Here is a 17,246-nt window from a genome sequence, read left to right as displayed (position 1 = left end):
TCAAGAGGACTTCTGAATTCAGGCCACTTATATCTAATGCTAAACATCATTTTTTGGTCTTGAAGTTTTCTTAAAATTCTGATGTTTCAGCAAATATATTTCTCATATTAAATTATGTTTTTGTGAGAAAGGAGCAAAGATGAGAGAGAGAACATAACCTGCTAAAAATCTTAATTTCATGTCTTCTGACCTCAAGAACTGTAAAATAATAAATCTGTGTTATTTTAAGTTACTAAAAAAAGTTATATTTCTGGAACACAAATTATAAAAAGTCTATAAGGTGTTAAAAATTTATCCTTTTAAAATATTTACACTTCTAACATTTTGCCTTCTGGGCATTAGAAAGGGAAAATGAATTTTAAATATTCCAGATAATTAGAATTTCAGAAATATCCAGAAAATGACTAATAAAAATGCTTTGCAAACAAATAGAATACTAACCATTGTGACCACAGATTTGAAACTGCTACTGTGACACATGTGTTTGCATATATGGCATCCAAGCTCTGTTTCTTTTGTTTTGGGCACCTAATTCAGGAACATCTGTTTCAATAGAATCTGTTTAATATGGAAAATAATCTTTGGTTTGAAAACAGGCTGAATATGTAAACCGTTCATCAGCTCTGTCACTATTAAATGAAGGCAAATCCATTGCCCTGGATAGAAATTCCAATTTCCTCCCCAAAAGATGTTACATCAATTGTTATTAAAAATATACATTTTGATAATAGGTTGAGATCGTTTCGGCCCCAAGACCTCTAATCATTCCAAAAACTCATAGTCACAGACAACCGTTTAAAGGTTAAAGAGGGTGGAGGGATGGTAGAAGAGGGTAAAGGGGGTCAAATATATGGTGATGGAAGGAGAACTGACTGTGGAGAGTGAACATATAATGTGATATATAGATGATGCATTATAGAATTGTACATTTGAAACCTATATAATTTCACTAACCATTGTTATCCCAATAAATTGAATTCAAAGAAAGAGATAAAAATATATACATTTTATTTATTCCTTCATTCTAAATGTTCATCTAGCCTATATTCTGTGTCAGGTACTTCAGTAAGTTTTAAGGCTGTGATGTAGACCAAAATAAGACATTATCCTTAAAGGAGCCCCCAGTTTAGTTGAAGAAACAAGTGTGTAAATAAAAATTTGAAATACTTATGATAAATTTTAAAATTGATATAATCATACAGTATAGAGGAGGGGTACCTAAATCTGCTGAGTGAGCAGATGAGTAGGGTGTTGAAATAAAATTTCTCAATTAAGAAGTTCAGAAATTTCTTTTTCAAAATAACAAATTTGTGAGAATTATTAAAGCTGCAACGGTTTCAGTTTTCAAGTAAAAAGCAACCCCCAGTACATGAAAAGATGCTCAATATCACTAATCATTTGGGAAATGCAAATCAAAATCAAGAGATACCACTTCAAACCTGTTAGAATGGCTATTATCAACAAGACAAATAATAATAAGTGCTGGCTAGGATGTGGAGAAATTGGAATCCTTGTGCACTGTTGGTGGGAATGCAGCTTCTATGGAAAAGAGTATGAGGGTCTTCAAAAAATTAAAAATAGGACTACAATATGATTCAGCAATCCCACTTCTGGGTATATACCCCAAAGAAACAAAAACAGTATGTTGAATAGATATCTGCACCCTCCTCATCTTCATAGCATCATTACTTATAACAACCAAGATATGAAAGAAATCTAAATGTTTGTTGATGGGGGAATGGGTAAAGAACATGTAGTTTCAGACAAGTAAGAGCACAAAATTATGCATAAATTTAATGAATAACTTTACTTCCCCAAACAGATCATGTACCATATGTAAAACAGAACGTAAAAGTTTATACTCATTTGAAAGTTTGTAATGCAAATTATCATAATTCTTCTGATAGTTTTCACCTAATATACTAGTTATAACCTTTGAAGAAGTTACGCATATAGTAAAATTCTATTATAAAACAGAAAAAAGGAAGAATTATTAACTGGAAAATAACTATAATAATCTTACTGAAGAAAATTTTTTGTAATAAAATACAATTAAAGCCTTTGCTTAGAAGCAAAACTATGTAATGTTAGAATAAAGCATAAATAATGTGGTAATAGAAGAAAAATAAATTTAATAATATACATAATTTTAAGATAAACTTTTTATAACATCTTTAAGTAAGAGAATTTCTATGTTTCAAATTAGTATTATAAAGACAAAAAGCATGATATTCTGAGGATAATTTAAATATTGGGGGCAAAAGAGTTAACTCTGTAATAAATGTTTTTTAACTTCAAAAATGGTAAGGACACATCACAGGAATGAAAAAGTTTTTTCTTTTTTTTACAACTCTCTACTTCATTTTCCTAAACACTACATAGAATGAGTCTAAGTCAATATTTATAAATCAAAATTTCGGATGATCACCTATAAACAAAGAAAATATTATATTGTTTATTACCCATAGAATTCATATCATAAATATTTTGTATGACATAGTATTAAATTTTCAAACACTAATTGTTTTATGTGACATTGTAAGCATTAAATTTTCAAATACCAATAAACATGAGGGAACAAAATTCTGACGAAACTGTGCACGCAACAAAAACTATTTTGATGTCAGTACTTCTTACATAATTTGAAGAAAATGATAACTCTATGTTGATAACTGATAGGAAAACTGATCTAAAAATGTTTAATGTAGTTACAGTCCATCAAGACCATCTCCCAAAACGTGGATACTAAGGTTTTTAATGATTATTGATAAACATGCCAACATTTTTCTTTATATGTATGCATACTATATACATTTTATAAAAATACATAAATATGATTATAACAATAGCTATATTAAGGAGGCATTAAGTGCACTTTTTCTTTTTCATTTGTATATCTCTATTCCTCTCTATCCACTTAAACATAAATATATTTCTTATATGAATAGGCCATGGTAAATATCATTTCTATGAGTGTTTTTTAGTTTACTTACACTTCTGAGTTTCATTTGAGTCATTTCATCATTTCCAATGCTTATTACATTCACAAAAATCTCCAAAGCATTGTAGAATAATAAGGGTTTAATTTCCAAATTTTACTAATATAGTACAATGCTTTAATTTTTAACATGTTTTTGCAGCATGCTTGACAATATTTATTTCATTCAACTATTTTACACGTTTTATTTTTGAAATTCAGAAATTTTATCAACTCTTGACAAACTCAATTAGTGATCATATATTTTACTTCTTAAATTTGTTGATAATTGATTACGTTGGCATATTTCCTTATAGTGAAAGAGTCTTGCTTCCTTGCTATAAACTCCACTTGATTGTACTTTGTTTCCTTTGATAAATTGTTAGGTTTTTTTTCCTAATATTTATAGTTTTGCATTAGAATCTGTCTGAAAAAGGTGAAAGATGTATATGATCTGAAAAGAAACCAGAAGAGGGTAAACGGGGTCAAATATATGGTGATAGAAAGAGAACTGACTCTGGGTGGTGAACACATAATGTGATATATAGATGATGTAATACAGAATTGTACACCTGAAATCTATGTAACTTTACTAACAATTGTCACCCAATAAACTTTGATTGAAAACAAAAATCTGTCTGAAAGCTCGTAGTGGTTTTTCTTGATTTTAAATTTATTAATAATAGCAGAGTATGCCTTACTCTGTTTATTTTCTTCTCAAATGTTCCTAAAACTTAGTGAGACTCATCAATCTGGTAATTTGGTTCTTTGTTAAACTCATTAAGAGATTTCTTCATATATTTGTTACTTAAATCTCTTAAGCTCTATAATTTTTTCTCCTTATGGAAGTCTTAATTTTTTGTTATTTTTATTTCATCTCCTCAAAATCTTGAGTTTTTTTCCTTTCATAACTTATACCTCTTTATATTTTCACTTTGTGCTTTGAGACATTTCTTTTTCTTTATCTTTTATATCTGTAAATAGGTTCAAATTTAAGCATATTATCCTTCAGTTTACTTACTGCAGTATTTGTTTGGGAAATTATGTTATTTTAGTTCCAGAGAGCATTTGTTTGGGATACACTTGAGTTTCCTTAAGGGTTTTTGTTATTAGTTTGTTCAAGTGGTTTTTGGTCTGTTACAGCAACTCTATTTCGCTGGCATAAAATGTATTTGCTCTGACTGGATCTTTCTCTCTCTCTGTTCGAATGCCTTAGATGGTTTGTTATTTTCTTTCTTAGCCCTTAGATCTGGTGGGAGAAGTAAACAAGTGGACACAGTGTTTCTAGTTTCTGCAACACTGAACTGGTGGTGCAGGGAGAGCAGGGCTGCCAGACCCATGCTGACCAGCAGGATGAAGCTTTCCTGTTCCTAGGTCTCCAGGCGTATTCTCAACGTCAGGAGCAGAGGACCTAGTCCAGCTCCTCCCTATCCCTAAGGTCACAGCCATTGGGTAAACTTCCACCAATGTCAAATTTTCCTCTAAGAACCTAAGAATCTCTGTGAGCTAGGTTTTTCCAAAAATGGTAACTCTAGCCCAAAGAAGAAAGAGTCTTTACCAATTCTCTCCATCAAGATCTTGTTCAAACCTAAAGCTTCTTCTGTTCCCAAAAGTGGATCAATTTCAACAGCAATTTGACTTGGAAAAGACAGGTAGTCAGGAATTTGGAGAAAAGATGTAGAGAGCCATGTGTTTTAGTTTTGTAGGCCTGCCAAAATAATGTACCCCAAATGGGTGGCTTAAACAACATAAATTTATTGCCTTACAGTTCAGGAGGCTGGGAGTCCAAAATCAAGGTGTTAGCAGAGTTGGTTCTGTCTGAGGACTGTGAGAGAAGGGTCTGCTCCAGACCTCTCTCCTTAGCTTGTACATGGTCATCTTCTTCCTGTGCATATCATCTTCTTCTATGTGTATCTACGTGTCCAAAGTTTCCCTTTCTAAAAGGACACCAGTCATATTGGATTACAACCCATCCTAATGATTCATTTTAACTTGACCATCACCATAAAGATCCTATCTCTAAAGAAGGTTACATTCTGAGGTCGTAGGGGTTAGGACTCCAAACATATCTCTTTTTCAGGGGATATGATTCAACACACAACCGCCATATTTAGGTCAACTCTTTTGACGTAAAAAGTGTCCAGACCTGGAGAGGATTTTTATAATAGTTTATTTTACCAAAATGATGACAATGCTGATAAGCAAGTGAATGACATTTTGCAGTTTCTTTTATGCATTTGGAATTAAGGAGGGTACACAAGGAAGATTATATGAAGGTGCGAGAGAGCATGGTACAGAATAGTTTAACAAAATTATGTGCTCCCCTGAGAGGGTGGTTACACCTGTGAAGGGTCTGAAAAAGAGGCATTTCAAAGGTGTGTTAACCTAGGTGTACAAAACCAATGGGCAGGGCTTGCTTAAGGTGAAGATAAACCCTTTACAGGCCTGGGGTATGATTACACATCATGAACCTGCTCAGGAATTTACGACTGGATAATGCTGTGAGGTTACTTTCAGTCACTGAACTTGTACATATCCCCTTTTTCATCCACAACTGTCTATCCCTAACACTCTACTGAACATATTAATTAAGCTCTAGATTCATCATGACCCCAGATGCCATAAAGATAGGCAAATTGTGACAAAATTTCTTGAGGTCAATAGAATAATTGATTCTAGTCCAAAGGACCTAAGGGGATCATGAGAAGCAAGAGAAGATTATCATAAGCAAATCTAGGGTTTCATGTGTACATCCTACACATCACCAGCTTCAAAATCAATGAATGTTTAAAAAAAAATATTCAAAGGCATTATTACTACTACAAAAGTTTCTGTCTATAAACCACCCCTTGGGTAATTCATTTGCATTTTTATTAGGTAAGTTCTTAATGTTTCTTATTGCTGTATTGTTGAGAAAAGTGGTGGAGATGAATATATATCCATCATATTACCCTACAATATAACAGAATTGCAATATTTAGATTTCAAATCACAAGCAATTATTTATTGCCCAATAATTAAAGTTCAGTAGTAATCCATGTCCTGTGTCTGACCTTTAATTATTTTAAAGATAAATCATTATGAGTAAATAAAGAGTGATAAGGCAAAAGGATTGCTGGAATTTTCTTTTTTCTAGCTTGGAAATTTAACAATATATATCAGTATTCATCATTTTCAAATTAAGTCAGAGTTCTGGAGAAAGTATTTTGTTGATTTTGGAAGTGGTGTTGTCACTCATTTTGAAAATAAAGTATGGCTGTATACTCCAATCTGTAGTTGACAGGCATTAGCAATTCAGTATATGATGTCGTATACAACACTGAGAAAGAGTATCATACTCATATTTCACCTCAGATGAAAAATGTAAGGGATGTCAGTTAAAGTTGTGGTGTTTTGAGTATTGCACATTTAAAAGCTTTTCATATTCTTACATGTAAGAGGTCTGTCATAGAAAAGTCTACACAATGGGAAAACCTCACAAGGAATTTAAGTATGAAATGGGGTTTTTATTGGTTGGTGTATTAATAAGTAGATGAAGGTATCTCCTGATATTATAACCATATTTACATATTGTCAACCATCCAGAAAATTTAGCAAAAATTTTTAACTTTGTACACTGTTTGGTCCAGAATCTAACAGTCTTTTATGATATGCCTCAAACTTATTTCCCACTACTTTCCTTCAGTTACCAGGTTATTTTTCATGACAATAATATAAACAGTTTAGAAGTTAGATAAAATTTGAATGTCATTTCTGCTTTAAAATAGTAAGAGAGTGATATTGGGAAAGTGGCTTAAAAATCTTTGGGCCTCAGTTTCCTCATCATTAAAACATGGCTAAGCTTATGTATACCTTAGGGTCTTGAGAGCAGAAATTAGGTAATATATAAAGTATCCAATACAATAGTTAACTACACAAATATTACTACTGAAATCCTATTTATCCCACTTTTTCTTCCTTCTATGCTTTTGAAGATTTTTTTTACCCTGTTCCTCCTAAAAAGTTTTCTGCTATTATTTCCACAGGTTCAAATGTTACAAATGAGCTGTGAATTGATTTCAAATCTTTGTTATATATTCCCTACTTTACAGTAAAACAGAACATTTTCTAATTGTGTCATGCTATCCATATTGAAGCAATGCATTTGAATTCCCATAGCATTTCTCTTTGGGCATTGAATAGAGATTTATCAGATAATTGATATGCCAATTGCTGTTGGAATTTAAGTAAGAAGAAAATATTTGTGAGAAAGTAAGAAGACATTCTTGGCAAGTAGTTTAGTCATTGAGAAAGATAAGAGATTGAAGTAGGGCTTCAGAATGACTATCTGAAGAAGTTTCGGGAAAGAACTAAGATTCAAGGAGTGAAAATTTTGATCCTCACTGACAGTAAATAAAAGCCATTATAAAGAGCTAAAGAATAGGTTGTAATTTTAAAAAATGCTATTATCCTTAGATACTCGAATAAACACACACACACACACACACACACACACACACACACACACAATTTTACTTTCCAGTCTTCTAATCCACACTCACATGTAAATGGTCAGGGGAGTGGGGGAAGTTTGGGGGTGGGGGGAATAGAGAAACAGGGTAGAGAGACTGATGACAGAAGAACAGTTGTACCATATGACCTAGCTGTCCTCACTTGAACTTATTGTTAAGATATGGAAAATGTGTAAGAAGAAATGGTGGGTAGCCACGTGCCTCTGGTAGCCATCTCATTAGATTTTCCGCCTTCATCTTTTGAGAACCCTTATTATGGCTCAATGGAAACTCAACTTACTCTAATCAACAACGCTTTCCGGCCAGAAGCTGGCCAGGGTTAAGAGAGGATTCTAGAAGCAACGGATTCTCCTGTGCCGCTGCTGCCCACGCGCCACACTCCTGGCTCTTCCCTAGCCCTTTCCACGGGCTTACTGTTTACTCTTTCATTTCGGTGTAAGGTCAAGAGATTGGGCCACATCCGAAAAGACCTTTCGTTACTAAATTGTACCTTTCCCTGGAAGCGAACAAGGAGGGTTTCTCAAAAGCAATTCTGCCACCTAATCCACAAAAGCCGCTGACTCTCCCAGTTCTTGGCCCTGAGGCTTCCTTCCCCCAACTCCTTCCAGTCGCCTTTTAGGCTCTGCATCTGTTACTCACTGCTTTTTTTTCTTTTCTTTTTTCTCACAGGGTGAAGTGCTAAGCACCGCCTACCGTCGTGAGTGGCCTGTCACTCTGTCCCGCTGTGAGGTCGTGATTTGCGAGCTAGGCAGTGTCGTCTGGCCCCGCCTCCGCCTCCCTTTGCCGCGCTCGCTGTCTCGGCTTTTATCCAAAGGTGGGGAGTAGGATTCGGGCTGGCGGCACTTGGAGCAGGTGAAGAAGCATCTTTGTTCCGGCTGTTGCTGCTGTTCTTTCTCCAAACGTGGGTCTGAGTCAGGAAAGGACAAGCATTCTTCCTTTGCCGCTAGAGCTCCAGTGAACTGTTGCCCAGAACCTAGGCACTTCATATATTTCATCTCACCCATTATTCCGTTTTCACTGTGTAAATCACCTGCACATTTGTAATCCTGTGAATCTTCCGCTCAATGCCCAGAGCAGGGACTGAAAGGGAATTTCAAGTGTTTGAAAGAGGGCCTCCGCGGTCTGCGGGGAGCTGTCTGTGGTGCTGAAGCGTTCCAGGCGTTTGTTTCCACCACCACACGGAGTTAGATTGCACATTTGCATTCCCGGCTTTCTCATTCCCCCACACTTTGGATAAGACTAATTTCAGGATCGTGAATTCTCTTCATATCATGGCCCCCGTGAGACACTTTCGGACATTAGTTTCGGGACTTTATTTCTGGGAAGCAGCACTATTACTCAGGTGAGTCCACTTGTTTTTAACAGTTGGCAAACTCAATGAAACCTGTGTACTAGGTTGCGACCACTTGTTATTGATGAAACCAAGAATGCCATTAGAAATTGACCTGTTGAAAGCATCCCTTAAATAGTATTGTTTTTGATCTAAAATCATCTAGCAATCTCTGTTGAGATCTTTGAAAACATGTAAATTTGCTCTATTTTCAGTTATTAATGTATTTTAGTAACTGATATATTATTTGCAGCTGAGATTACTCTGGAAAAATTATTTTAGAGTCAAGTTTTTCCTTCTCAAATTACTATTAGATCTTCCTTTTTTCTAAGTGAATTATAAGTTCTGGATGTTATTCTCTGTTTGGAAGTTATAAACCATTTAGTTATTAGAAATGGAACATAACTAACTTTTTAAAAGGCAAAAAAAAAAAAAAATTAGGACATAAACATTTACTGATCAGAGGAATTCTGAACACTGTTGATATATCCAGAGGTTAAGTTACATGAATCAAAAAATAAAGGCCTTGCAAGTACTATTTTCTAATGAGCTAGTTTAGGTAATACATGGAGGCAAAATCATAAATAAATCATTAGATATGTTATATGTTAGGAATCATCTTTTTGGAGAAAGTAACATTATAAGAAACCAATTGAACAATAAAATTGTTCTATACCATGTCATTTTCTTATCATGTCCAGTCATATTTGGTAGGCCTCATTTTTTCTTTTTAATTAATTTAAAGAGAAGAAGACAGACTAGGCAAAATTTAACCACTGTTCTTAATTAAACAATGTATAAGATCAGATAATTTAACCACTGTTCTTAATTAAACAATGTATAAGCAAGATACTGCTCATATAGATTTTTGAATCATCAACATAAATTTCATTTTACTGTTATAATTAGCTTATTATTATTATAATTTTCATTTTATGGTTCATAAGTTTTTCAAGAGGACTGAAATCAAATAATCAGAGTGACTAGGTTATGTATATGCTGATTTCTATTTGAAGTATGTAAATATTCTTTCCTGGGTTGCTAGGTCAAGTTTTCATCTTTGGGCACCTTAGAAAAACATAATGTATTTCATAAAAACTACCTTACAGAAAGTTATATTATTTTGATATGACTGTAGTAACAGGAACTAGTTGTAAAGGTTATTATATTACTGAAATTATCGATTTTTTCTTAAGGGGTTGAACTTCTTGTAAACAAGAATATTTTAAGTGATGATATTTTAATATGACTTGATAAAGTTTTGTAACTTTACAATTGTCACAAATTTTATATGCAGTGATCAAGGCAAAGAGTATAGAGTTTTTATATTTATGGAAATTTCATGGAAAGGAGTACAAAATTTATAAGAGAAATTGATTTTACTCTATTTTTAGTATCTTAGGTAATAATATCAGATGATAATATTTATTTTTTCAAGAAATCAGAATAGTTTAGTTGATAGATAATTAGATTTTGGAAGTTTAATGTCAGTAACTAAAATGTTTTGGTCAATGTGGTCAAATTTGTATAATGGCAATTCACCATATTTGTTGTAATATATTCTTAGATATGTAATCTTCATTACTAGAGCCTCTGGTGTTTGTCTCGTTTTATTGAAGTTCACAAAAATTGTATTTCAAATTCATGATCATTAATGTTAAATAATTTTAGTTAAAGTTGTTTATGAATAATCAAAAAATGTAATCCCTTGAAAAAGACATACCCAATATAGAAGTTTATGTGATACATGTATTCTTAATCAAGTTTTTCTTTTTTCTTTTGTAAATTGAGTAAACTTTTTCTTGACCGTAGACTAGTCTTAGATAACAGCAGCTCACCACTCTCTGAAGAAGTTTAATCTTTATAAGTTTTAAAGATTTAAACAATTTTTGAGATATAACATGTACCCAGAAAAGGGCACAAATAACAAGCTTCCACATAATGTTTCACAAAGGTAACACACATATGTAAAGAGACCACAGATCAAGAAGTAGCATTGCCAGTATCACAGAAGAACTCAGACTGCCCTTCCCACCTCCATATCCTTTCCCAGGAACTACTCTGCCCAAAGATAGCCTCTATCCTGACTTATGAAACAATAAATATGTTTTTCCTGCTTTTGAACTTTATATAAATACTCAGTTGAATCTGCTTTATTTTTATGAACATTATGTTTATGTGATTTATCCATATTGGTGCATGTAACAACAGCTTGTTTATTCTCATTGCTGTATGGTATTCCATTATATGAAGTCATGACAATTTATCCATTAGCCAGTAGAGGATTATTTGGGTATTTTTCAGGTTTTGGTTAGTGCTGCTACAAATATCCTTGAACATATCTTTTTGTGACTACATGTGAATACATGCATTTTTGTGAGCTGTAAGGTTTCCCTAAAAGCTTTCCAAAGCTTTCCCTAGGGGAGGAATTTTCGGTTTAGCAGATACTGCATAGGTTAGCTCTTTAGTAGACAGTGCAAGCTTTCAAAAGTAGTTATACCTATTTACACGTTTACCAGCAATGTCTGATAGTTTTCATTGCTATTACTAGTACAAAATTTTATCAGTGGAATATTATTATAAAAATTTCTAACACTTTCTTAGTCTACTATTCCAAGTCCACAGATGATATTTTAGTTCTTTTATCTTGGCATAATTTCTACTTTTTAGTAAATAAATTTTATTAAGGCAAAAACAGCAGAACAAAAATATTTACTAACATAATACAATTAGAAGTATTCAGTACCAGAATACGTCAAGTATAAGAATATAATTTTTGTAAGGAGAATTGTTCTTTATTAATAAATACGGGAGAACATTGCATAAACAGACAAAAGAAATCTGAATATCTTAGTAGTAAAGTTTTTAAAAGTTTGACACTTTGCTCAGATATTGCTCTTTTTTTGAAACAATTCTGCTATGGTGTTTGGGTCCTAGTTCTCATATTAATAAAATAAAGAACAAAACACCAGTGTTCAGCTTTCTTTGAAATGTAGATAAGTGATGATTATGAAGAGCTTGTGGAACAAATTCCAAAAGCAGGGGGACTGCCAAAAAAAATTTTGTTTAAATTAACTATTTTCATAACTTAAAATTTTGATTTTCATCTTTACAGTTTGATATCATTATAGACTTGCTATGTGAATAAGTTATGGTACATTGTGAAAAACTCAATATGTGAATTTAAGACTTCATGATAATCACACGTAAAATGCTTTCTTGGTTTACTTCAAAGCCCAAGAAGAACATTTTGGCATAGAATTTCTTATTTTTGCTTTTGGTATGTTTTGGATGGTGGGGAAAATCCTTTTTAATGTTAGCTGTATTTTCTTATGTAAGATACCGAAGAAAAATGTACTTCAAGAAATAAACCTTTACTATTTCGGGATTTCTTATGTTCAGGTACAATAGCAGGGTTCTTTGCAGCTTTTTAAAATTATGCCACATATAATATATGCTTCTTCCCTTTGTGTCTCTAACTAATCATACATTTTCTCAAGTAAAGCAGGATCATGGCCCAGTTGTCTAGCCAAGACTTCAAGCAGTTTGTCCTGCATATTTAGAAAATAGCTTGTAAAATGTTTCCTCTTCTATAAAATTTTTCTCTCCCTTGACCACGCAAGTATGTACTGAGGCAACTCAATCAACAAATATGTGCTTAATATGCAATGTTAAACATTTCAACAGAATTGCTTAATTTTGTTGCACAAACACTTGTGTTGGGTACAATTTGGCTATGAATGATTGGGAAACTACCACCTTTCCTGTCATGCAACTTAGAGTCTAGCAAGGAAGAAAGTACAAAAGGCCAAGTGACAAAAGAAAAATACAAACAACAATGTTTAGGGAATGTGAGATAGAGAAGCTATCCAGAAGGCTTGGTACTTGTGCTGGATCTTGTAAGATGCTTGTTCCATGGGCAAAAATAACATGTAAAGATAATATTCATTCAAAAGAATGATATGGGCATATAGTGTGCTTAGGGAATGGTGATGGTCGAATTCAGTTGAAGGAATTCCAATTTATGGTTTAAAATCATATTCTACTAGCAAGAACTACTACTGTTGGTTACAATAACAAACCTACAAAAATATGAGGGAGTCACAGCTTCCTTAAACAATGGAATATGGGTAAAATTTAGAAGCAAATAATGTAATTATAACTGGATAGTTATTACAAGAATGGTCTTGTAACTTGGCTCAAAATATATCTATGAATTCCTCTCTTTCAGAGGTAGAGTTTATCTCAAAATTACCATTAATCATAAGATAGCTAATAATAACTAGTAATAGTAAGAACTATTTAAACAAACACCAATGACAAAACTACAAGAAGAAAAGAACAATATGCTCATTTTAGAATTTGGAGACCATGTTTGTGTTTTTCACCAAAATATGGAAAATCATTTAAAGAAAATCAGGTAGAGGATTTGGATTGCTGGAAGAAAAGAGGACATTGAACTTGATTTGGGGTGTTTTGAGAGGTTAGCAGTAGATTTTGGTATCTTGCTATCAGCTAGGAATGCAGAGACAATGCGTGAACCGTCACAGTGTTATGATGGTGACCATACTTGTGCAAAGAAGAAAGAATAGAGAACATATTTGTATGTAATGATGATAGAATATTCAGAGTAGGGCACAGAGAAGAAGAACTCAGAGAGCTCTGAGCTACACTGTGGAGGTGACACTAATCGTAACCAAATGACAGAGTAACAGTATCATAGTTTTATACTGTCGATCCCAAGGACCTCCTCTTATCAATAGCCTATGTCTTTCTATCACTTTTCTATAGAACCTTCCAAAGCTCTAATTTCAACTAATCTCATAAATTAGCCCACAGTCGTGGATGGTACATTTTATTCACTTAAGTTTTCCCAGGGATTTCTAGGGAATTATTTGGGGGGAACATACATCTTTTACTTTTCCTTACTTCACGAAGCATATATAGTGGATCCTCCTTGATTTTCCCACCAAACCTGTCTCTGACCCTTGTTCACATCGTTATCTTTCTACTTGGATTAACGGTGCTTATTGAAAATAAATTCATGTGTAGGTAAATGTCTATGGGAAACGTGGGTTGTCTTTCCCCACTAGGAGAAAGGGATAGCCCTAGCTTTGTTTTGCTTGAGTGAGTGGCTCAGGAAGAGAGACAAGTGAGTGACTTTTAGAGAACTGGTTCCAGAGGGAAGGCAGGAATGTCAAGACAGAACCATGTGTTTAGCCACAAACAGAAAGTGTGTGACTAGAATGAGCTGTGCAGCCACAGAAAACGAAGCTATCCTAACAACTGTATGGCAACCATACGTATTGTAAGGACATAGAGATTGAAATGCTCGGGCGTTGTCAAAAGAGAAAACAACGGTAAAAGGAGAATAAGAACAAGAAGAGAAGAAGGAAAAAGGAGAATAAGAACAAGAAGAGAAGAAGGAGAAGAAGGAGAGGGAAGAGGAGGAGGCGGAGGAGAAGGAGGAGAAGGAGAAGAAGGAGAAGTCAAGGAATGAGAAGCCCCCTTGAAGTGCGTTTCTGAAATTCTTTCAGAATCTCCGTACTAGAAATGCTCTTAGGAGGAAGGATTATTACCAGCACCTCTCAGACAATTTAATGCACAGAAGTACTCACCTCATTGATACAAATAGGAATAGCATAACATCTAAAAGTCTCTGGAAATAATTTATTGAATGGAATAACTTCTAATGCAAATGATGAAGAATTTTCTATGAGTGCATACAAACATTTGCCATAACCAAGTGGGAGTTTAGGCTAGACCCTGAGATATTTCTGATACTGTTATACAACTGCTGACAGAATATGATTGGGCTTACATGAGAGGTAAAAACTGGTCCATCTAATATCATACCTAAATTTGAGAATCTCTCAAAATATTTCTAACAGGTGGCCATCCTGTAAACTTGAAAATTTTCCAGCAATAAGAACCTCTTTACCTCAGAAGGAAAATATTTATGAAACAATTTTAATTAATAAAAACTAAAATGCCATTCTATACTCTCCAGGCCATAGTGAATTTCCTTTTTCTTTAGGTGGCTCCCCAAATATTTGTCTTTGTGTATATTTTTCTTTCTTTCTTTCTTTTTTTTTCTCTCTCATGCTTGACCCTCCTGTTTGTGGAACGTTTTCATTTGAGGCATGGTTTGAAATGATAACCTTTTCAATACAGGTACTCCAGTGCCTGGAACTTTCTACCTGAATCTCTCTATAACTTTATAAAAATGTATGGAGAAATAAAAAAAGGACTACATTCCAGGCAGTGTGTGTTGTACTGGGGAAACAGAACCTCAGCTTTTAACAATATACCACTGTAGAGAGGAGACCATGTGACATCACTTTCAAATGTATGTTTTAGATTTTCATGCAAGTCTTTCCTCTCCCTCTTAACTGTAAGTCCCACAAGGATAAGATTGATTCTGATCTTTGTTTTTATCTCCATAATATTTAATTCAATGTCATGCATGGAGTAGATGCTCAATATGTAACAAATAAACATTGCAGTGACATCTGCCTGTCACATGTCTATGTTTATGACTTTAGATTTGAATTCTATTTAAATCTGTATTATTACTTGGAATGAAAAGGGAGTCTGGTGTTCAAGATCTCATAAATGATATAGAAGCTCAAACAGATCTCAGATGTTCCCTAGTTTGAGACAAGGTTGTAAAACAGATATAAACTGGCAGCATCTACTGGAAAAGTGATGGATTTTTTCTCCTTATCATGATGAGAAACTGAAATTTGTATTGTACAATGCATTATTTCTCAAACTTTTTTCTCTATTATTGCTTCGTAAGGAGCTTTTTAAAGATATTTTTAGGCTTTTTTTTAATTGCTCCCATGAAATTATAATATCACACTATACTGTATATTTGCTCATGTATGATATATACATGTTTATATATAGTATATATGTATCATATATGTGTGTGTGTGTGCTTTATAAATGAGACGATTTTTCATCCTCGAGATAAGATAAAACTTTCTCCCGCCCCCCAGGGGTGAGATCACCGGTAGAGAAGTCATGGTACAATGGTTACTCCTTTTTCATGATACTGCCTAGACTAGACTTGTGCAGTTTTACCATTTGGAGTGATGGTCTAAGAATAAAGGAAGTATTTACTTGTTTTGGATTTTATTAAAGCTCTGCAACTTTGTAAAATAAACAAATGGTTGGCATCATTTATCTATTGACACCCTTTAAGATAAGTTGATACTAAAAGCATTAGACAACTTTAGCAACATCTTTTCCCATAAATGTGTATGGCTTCCAGAAGCCGCTTGCTATTAATAAATTTCAAATCACGACTGCCCCTACTAACATCATTGTTAGATGACTTCCATAATTTCATACAACTATTTTTAAAAAGAATCTTGGCGAGATTATCATTACAGTCTATTTATTTTCTATGATGTTTGCCTTGTTTCTTTTTTTGTTTGTTTTGGTTTGGTTCAGATTGGCCATACAATACATAAGATGGAGACGAGGGAGAAGGTGAGTCATTTGAACCTCAATGAAATGACCACTCAAATGTCCTCCATCAAATGACTGGGAGGAAAATGTGAACTACATTTGTCTGGTTAATTTCTACTCAACTCATTTTCCCTTTTCAAAGAATCCTTCTCTGATCCTCCCCCCAAATCTAGGTGAGGATGCGTCCTCTGTTTCCAGGCACCCAGTGCCTTTGGTACTGCACATATCCCAGGGGTGTGGTAATTGTCTAAGTCCTTGAGGGCAGGGATGGTAACATATTTCTAAATTCTATCTCTAGGGCTTAAAAGAGTGTGTGGCACTCTGAAAGGGCTCACTAATTTTGGAATAAAGCATTGTTTTTTTCCCAAAAGCAGACTGACAATTTCAAATAAATAACTCTCTCTAAGCATAACTAAAAATACTATGCTGCCTTTCTCTGCTTCTAGCATTCAAGGGGTAATTTGGTGCTTCTTTTTTTCTTTATTCCTAATTTTATTTGTCTATGGTAATACTGGTATATTTACCCGCTTGCCTCTTATCTCTCTTTTCTTTCACAGAAAAGTTTCTGCAAAAGAAATCTACATTTTTCCATTTCCTCACTACTCACCTATGCCTCACTTTTTCCTATTTGGGATCTATTCCCACCTCTCCTGAAAGAAGTGGTGCTGAGCTTCTATGTGATAGCTTCCTCTCTTTTAAACATTGGAAAAATGGAAATAATACTTCATATAATAATGGTTGTAGCAAATAACAATTAAATGTACATATCAAATACATATACAAATATATAAAACTGTATCTTTAAATCGATATATAATTTTAATTATCTACTTTTTATAAGCTGTCTGAACTAGAAAGAGAAGACGTAATTAAATGACCGTCCTCCATAATAATCAAATAAATAATGCATTTACTCAAAGCATACTATTTAAATTTCTGTTATCGTACC

The 17,246-nt window shown here is 33.7% G+C and overlaps 1 protein-coding gene across 3 annotated transcripts in view; it reads left to right on the top strand.

Moving 5' to 3' along the window:
• Positions 1-8,271: 8,271 nt before the first annotated feature.
• GLRA3 (glycine receptor alpha 3) overlaps positions 8,272-17,246 on the top strand; it is a 152,733-nt gene continuing 143,758 nt past the window's right edge. For all 3 annotated transcript variants that reach the window (XM_074338338.1, XM_019733096.2, XM_019733097.2), the window contains exon 1: positions 8,272-8,830. In XM_074338338.1, coding sequence (XP_074194439.1) covers positions 8,760-8,830 — 71 coding nt within the window. In that variant the 5' untranslated portion in view covers positions 8,272-8,759. The remainder of the gene's footprint in view (positions 8,831-17,246) is intronic.

This window comes from Rhinolophus sinicus, linkage group LG07, assembly GCF_036562045.2.
Source record: "Rhinolophus sinicus isolate RSC01 linkage group LG07, ASM3656204v1, whole genome shotgun sequence".
Taxonomy (NCBI): domain Eukaryota; kingdom Metazoa; phylum Chordata; class Mammalia; order Chiroptera; family Rhinolophidae; genus Rhinolophus; species Rhinolophus sinicus.
The sequence above is the reverse complement of the archived record's forward strand: the minus strand, read 5'-3'. Positions and strand labels throughout refer to the sequence as shown.